The sequence below is a fragment of the Frankliniella occidentalis genome, unplaced genomic scaffold (assembly GCF_000697945.3).
Source record: "Frankliniella occidentalis isolate FOCC.00 unplaced genomic scaffold, Focc_3.1 Scaffold8, whole genome shotgun sequence".
In the NCBI taxonomy this organism is placed as follows: Eukaryota; Metazoa; Arthropoda; class Insecta; order Thysanoptera; family Thripidae; genus Frankliniella; species Frankliniella occidentalis.
Genome location: NW_026267138.1, coordinates 575,280 through 582,064, shown reverse-complemented (window position 1 = coordinate 582,064; position 6,785 = coordinate 575,280). Strand labels below are relative to the sequence as shown.

General features: G+C 52.2%; 2 protein-coding genes across 3 annotated transcripts in view; both read left to right on the top strand.

Moving 5' to 3' along the window:
• LOC113203842 (F-box/WD repeat-containing protein 7) overlaps positions 1-6,785 on the top strand; it is a 17,483-nt gene that overhangs the window by 4,774 nt on the left and 5,924 nt on the right. The window lies entirely within an intron of this gene.
• LOC113203844 (facilitated trehalose transporter Tret1-like) lies at positions 256-2,413 on the top strand. Its single transcript, XM_026418747.2, has one exon. The coding sequence runs from the start codon at positions 476-478 to the stop codon at positions 1,985-1,987; it is 1,512 nt and encodes a 503-aa protein (XP_026274532.1). The 5' UTR covers positions 256-475; the 3' UTR covers positions 1,988-2,413.

Here is a 6,785-nt window from a genome sequence, read left to right as displayed (position 1 = left end):
TTTTTTTTCTGAATAATAAGAGGACCGTTGTAGCGAGCTACTTTTCACTTCTTCGAGTGTCATACTTATCGGAAAGGGAGGAAGGTAGGACCGGTGGCAGGCCGGGCCAGCTACGTCACTGAGTCGGTAGCAACCGGTAACGGTAACAACTACTGAAAAACACCCCGTCATCGACGGACTCGTAGGCCAGCTCTGTAGTCGATCACGTTCTCACAAGTGCCCATGGCCGTGGCTGCCACGGTACGACAATTGTCGCACGTCGATCGCCCGTCCTTATCATGGTGCTGGAAGGACCGCGGGCGCGGGGTGAGGCGGGGCGAGGTGCGGCTGGGTTCGATGGGGTGGCGCCGCGGGGCAGGTGGCGTCGGCGCGGGCCAGTCTTGCACGCGAGTGGGACGCGGGGGGAGCCGGGCCGGCGCTACCAGGTGTATGTACTCAGCCGCGGTGATGCAGTAAACCACCAGGAGCCGGAGTCATGTCCACGGACGCGCAGTCCCCGTGGCGTAGCGCGCTGGGCCAGGTGCGCTCGTGCGCGGGCGTGCTCGCGCTCGGGCTGGTGCAGGGCATGGCCATCGGCTGGTCCTCGCCGGCTCTCGCCAAGCTGGGCGGGGGCCGCGGACCTTTCGCCCCGAGCCTGGACGAGATCACGTGGATCGTGTCGCTGTTCGACCTGGGCTGCGGCATGGGCGTGATCGTGGGCGCGGCCGTGTTCTCGCACGCGGGTCGACGCTGGACGCTGCTCGTGGGCCCCACCACCTTCTCGGCGTGGTGCCTGCTCACGTACTTCGCCACGGCGCCCGGCTACCTGATGGCGGCCCGAGCGCTGGCCGGCGCGGGCCAGGGCATGTGCATGTCGTTCTCCTACATCTACGTCGGGGAGGTGGCCACGCCCAAGATGCGGGGCGCGCTCATCCTCACCGTCACGCTGCTGCTGCCCGTGGGCCAGCTCGTGGCGTACGTCGTGGGGCCCGCCGTCTCCTACTGGACGCAGGCGCTGGTTCCCCTGCCCATCGCCGTCCTCGCCGGCCTGCTGATGGTCTTCGTGATGGAGGAGACGCCCTTCTACCTGGCGATGCGCGGCCGGCACGACGAGGTGGTGGCGGTGCTGGCGCGGCTCCGCGGCCGCCCGTCCGTGGACCCCGGCGCCGACGTGTGCAGGGAGGCGCGCGCCGTGAGCGCGGCCGTGGAGCAGCAGCAGCGGGCCGCAGCGTCCTGGAGGGAGACGCTGCAGTCCGGGAGCGCCAGGCGGGCGGCGCTCATCGTGCTCGTGGAGAGCGGTGCCCTGGCGCTGGTGGGCGTCACCACAGTGCTCGCCTTCACGCAGCAGATCTTCGAGCAGGCCGGCACGCCTGTTCGCCCGGACGTGTCCGCAGCCGTGCTCATCGCCATCAAGGTGGGCATGGTGTTGGTGTCCATGGTGCTGATCGAGCGCCTGGGGCGCCGCCTGCAGCTCGGCCTGGGCGCGTTCACCAACAGCTTGGCGATGTTGGGATTAGCGTCCTTCTTCTTGGCCCGCGACGGCATGGGCGCGGACGTGAGCAGCGTGCAGTGGCTGCCCCTCGTGTGCCTGGTGCTCTTCATCTCGGCGACCGGCATCGGAGTCAACGCCGTGCCCCAGGTGCTCATGTCAGAGCTGCTGCCCCAGCGCGCCAAGGCCATCGTGGCTCCCGTGGCTGTGGTCATCGTGTCGCTCACGTCATTCGGCCTCAACAAGTCCTTCATGTTGGTGGGGAAGAAATACGGCTTCCATATCCCCTTCGGTCTTTACGCCATCACCAACCTCCTGGTGTCCATCTTTACCTTCGTCATGGTGCCGGAGACCAAGGGCAAGTCCCTGGCCGAGGTGCAGGAAATGCTGGTGGGGCGGTTTGATACCAAACCTGACACGCGGCCGGCAAGTGTTCAGATCAAGGCCAAGAACTCGCTAGAGCTGACCTACGTGTTCCCTAATGCCACCAAGACTGTTGTGGAGGAGGAGGATTTGTGAACAGAGAGAGGGAGCGAAATGAATTAGACTCTGAGTGATATGATTGTATGGTTTTTGTTTCTAGATATTTTTGTCGGTCTTCTCACAGACCAGCCGCAATAAGTAACAAGGTTGAGCAGAAAGTCCTTAAGTTATTATCGTGCACCTGTCTTTATGGTCACGTCTCGCCCGCCGCTTCGTGCCCGCCAAACATCGCGTTCAAGTCACAGCAGCGTGTGGTCAACACTGCGAATGGTAGTACAGCCCTCCTCTCCCCCTCCTCAGAAAAAAAGAGTGTAGTTTTCTGTGATATTGTAAAATGTTTTGTATAATATGTCTATGCGCTTACCCATAAACTGAGAGCTGTGATATGGAATTTATAATAACTCTTGTTCTTTTAGTTACGTTAAATAGCTAACAGAAATAAAGAAACTAAAACAAATAGTATAGTAGTAGTACGACTGATATCTGCCTTTATCGCGAGACTGACGACACCGCCTGGCCTGCGGCCTGGCCTGCACTTTACCGCCGCCACTCCCTGTGATACTTGAAGCGCTTAATCGAAGTAATCTGGCCGCCTCGTCGCCTGCTTTAATTGCTTCAAGGGCAGCGCAGCGTCGGCAGCGGGTGGGTGGGGCGGATCAGAGATTTGTTTTATTGGAAAATCAAAGCACGCGTGCAGGACGTGTGCGAGATTAGGAGGCACAAGGGCGGCCAGTAGGGCGCGCTATCATCCACACACACACACGTACACACATTGCACGATCTAATGAGCCACAAACGGACATTTCACAGCACAATCTTTGAATTTCTGCATTCAGCTTTCCGTAAAATTTCAATGAAATCTGGTGGATATTTATCATAAGTTAAATGCACACACGGTAAAAACCGAGGCAAAAACAATTTCTGATTTATTTATTTTTTTGAGGAAAAGGGAAGGGAAAACTTTGAGGAACTCCCATATTTGAGGAAAACTCTTAGGATCTCGCCTCAGATTTTGAGGAATCTTATCAAAAATTCCACCTTTTTGGAGACGACTTTCTCATAATCTGACGAGTTTTCCTCAAACCAAGGAGGTTCCTCAAAGTTTTCCCTTTTCCTCAAAAAATCAGACCTTGTTTTCAGAATAATTATCTTCCGTGAAAGCAAAAAAAGAAGAAAAAAGAACGGGGTTGGTTTTGACGAAACGTACTTTATTTCCTTTTATTTAAAATATATTTTAAATGGAAGGACAACGACAACGACATTGTTTTCACCATGATTCTTACGTGACGGCAACAAAACGGGGTCGGTTATGCCAAAACGTACTTTATTTCCTTTTCCAATAAGATATTTGAAATGGGAGGACAATCATAACGGACTTAGGCTTTGGGAAAAGCTCAAATGTAGCTCCAACGGCGGTAGGGATCATTCGGAAAGTATACCCGTCATTCGCAGTTACGAAACTGCCAAGTGCAGCTTGTGCAATCTCTCATAGCGCCTGGGAGGTAGGCAACACTTTGTCTTCAGTGCATACGTGTACTGTCGGGAGGCCTACCCAGGGTCTCGCAGGCGCCGAGCTCCAGTAATTTACATACCGAATAAGGAATCTGATAAAAACGGAAGGACGTACTTTCAGGTCGAACCCTGGCCTGCTATGACCTAATGTGGTCAAACTGCTCCTTGTGCCGCAATTAAATGCGTCACATCTTTCGTTACAAAATCAGTTGCGGTACATTTTAATTTAGCAACGCAATTTGTGCAGCTACATCGTAGCTTTCCAACAAGCCCAAGATTGATAGATTACTCTTACCGTTTAGAAGATATCGCTGGGAAAGTGAATTTAACGCGTTCTGGCGTAACGGACCCATGTCAACAAATCTCAAACAGATTCCGCAGCAGCTATCCGTTGTTTTTGGAACTTTTATTTGGTGACCTTACGCACACTAAGCAGCCTAATACTCCCTGCTGTTCTCACGAAGAGAGGGGGAAAATGAAAACAAACGAACGCCTAGCTGGCGCCTATAACTATTTTAAGCCTGCCGTGCACTTCCTCTCTTATCAACATGGGGAGAACGACCCCTATGGAGAGTCATGAGTCGAGTCAGGGACCAAGGCTTGCCGCGTCACCACCCATGATCACGCACAACTCGGGCTTTTATCTGACGGATTCGACATTTTGATTGGAGGTGTGAAAGTCGTGCTTCATGTTCAGCATTCAGTATTTACCTAATTAGCAGCATCACGTGCACGAGTCTGCCTTGTCGCCTTGTCTAGTGTCAAGTATGGCGCAAGACGGCTGATACGGTAAAAGAAAGCAAGTAAAAAGGGGTTTGAAAACACACACACAAAAAAAAAACAGCAGCAACAAAAACAACATAGCTGGTTGCCAGATAAAAATATGCAGCGCAAGATGTGGCTCAAAATGCGGCTGTCAGTCAATTCGTTTTGGAAGACACAAGAAACAATGGAATCGTCAAGGGCATCTTTCCAAACAATGATAACCTTCCATTCCTATACAATATTTATAGAGAGTCATAATCATGAGGCGAACGATGGGTAAAAAGAGACATTTCCTAAAAATTACCCCGCGTTCCGTTCTTTCTCTCATTACGAGAATCGAAGGACCTATACACCACACCTCTGCTCTCCAAATCGCTCGCCACTAATGCACGTGGTTGATGAGAGACTCAGGACTCACCCTACCCCCTCTTCACTTCACCTTAAGGAGTCGAATGGGTTGCCTACCTATCGGCGCACGGCTGGCACCGGGCGCGTGCCACATCCAAACCGCATCAAATTTGAGGGCTAATAAGTACCTTTGTAAAGGCACTATTTCACTAACGCCTCTAAAATAGGAATTAGATAGCTCCTTTGTTTTTTCCAGTGAATCTTTTACGTAACGCACACTCGAGCGCCCAGCACTTACCACTGGCTCTTCACAACTTCTGTGGTATTTGCCCTATGATATCGGCACGGTTAAAAAGACGATGCAGAAAAAATGTTTCTCTTATCGCTTGCTGCTATGACATCATTTCAGGCGAAGTTACATGGAGCACGTGATCGGAAGTTGTTTTTTTTTAAATTTATATCCCCTTTTGCGTATTTGTTTTAACTTTGTGCATTAAAACGGTTACCTTACGAAATGGTGCTTTCTTCCTGGTAAAACATCTAGCCTGTGTGTACCGCTGTGGAACTGTCTGAAGAATTGCATCAGGCTGAGGAAGCTGTCGGGTTTCGGATATTGTAGCGCGGGGCATGGCAGTTGGACCGGAAATCAATCTGTCTCAGACTGCCGTCACATTCGGGGTCATCAGCGGGGGCCGGGAGCGTGCCTATCCATCCGTCTGTCCGCACGGCCGCCGGTGTTTATTTGTTTTGTTCCGTTTCTTCTTATTCGTCTTTCTTGACTCCAAATCTGTGAGGGATATCGCGTTAAATTAGTGTCGTAACAATCCGGTGGTGTGACGCTTACATAGGAGGTCCACTAGGTCGGTGAACACGCGACCATGTTAGGTAGCTAGTTATTCTTCACCGCCAGAGAGACTCATACTGAGCGATTTGGAGTGCGGAGATGCCCCTCAGTAACGCATTAACGGAGTTAAGTTGCTGCAAGCATTAACTGTTCACGTCGTTCACGTTAAACTGACTTTTTTTATTTGCAACTTAACGAGGTTTTTCGATTAGTTTTTTTTTTAATGTTTCGGGCCGACTTCGTCATCGTCACGGTTATCCATACTACAACTACTTATTCAAAATACGTTTACGTGTGAGGGGGGCGAAGTGGTATGGGGGGGGGGGGCGTGCGATAGGTTAGGACCGCGGTGACGCCCGAGACCGGGCTGACTGAGCTAGGGGACCGTCAACCAGCGTCAACACAACACAGCGCCAGCCCGGCGATCAACAAGCGTGCGTCGGCACGTTGCCGTTGTTCCCCGAGAGGATCTTCTTCCCCTTTGTTTACCTCCTCGCTCTGGGTCAGCGCTACCGTTTTGCAAGAAGATATCCCAGTAAGCGGGTGTGCGGGACGAGGAGAATTGTCCTCGGAGTTGCGTGGGCTGCCCGTGGAGCCGCGAAGGGGAAAAACTAACTGGAATGGGCGAGGGGGTGGGCGAAGTAGAAGGAGGACGTTTGTCAATTGGAGCGAGAGAGAGCGAGCGATTCGACCACATGCGACTGTGAAGCACTTATCGCATCACCCCTCATGCTTTTTATTTCCTTACCATGATCTAATATGGACAGAATAGAAAACAGAAAAAAAACTAAAAGTTCTGAGCGACACGAGCGGACAGCTCCCGCGCATCATTGCGATACGAACGGCGGCTGCCGCTGTCATTGAAGCCAATTTATCATCCAATTAGGCTCCCTCAAAATTTGCGCACCATATCGGGCGTTGTGTCATGTATGATGAAACGGGTGGCTGGTATTGTCCCAGCAGCGGTGTGGTCGAGACGTTTCCAACCCCCACGTGCATCCTTGCAGCTTCACTTCACTTCACTTCACTTCACTTAAATACCTTAGGTCTCAAAAGCTGAAGGAATGTGTTTCGTTCTCCAGGTAAATGTCAGCCCGTCTCCAAACAATAAAAAAGTGCATCATGTGGGAGGTGCGTATCCGTCGCGCGTGTTTCGTTCTTCCAGGGATGTTGGTGATGAACTGCCGCGCGTCACCAAGCGAAGTGGAGAGAAACAAAACTTGCGAAACGGATCGGGTTTCGTAGTATGTATTGTTATACTCCCCTGATTGCCCGAGTTGACCCGCTGCTGTTGTGTCTGTGTCCCGCTATGTCAGGGGGCGTGTCAGGGTCGTCAGGAATGTGTGTGAATGTTGCTGCCCAATA

Bases quoted from the DNA above. Each gene is read 5' to 3' on its own strand.
- LOC113203844 (XM_026418747.2), top strand. From the start codon at position 476: ATGTCCACGGACGCGCAGTCCCCGTGGCGTAGCGCGCTGGGCCAGGTG.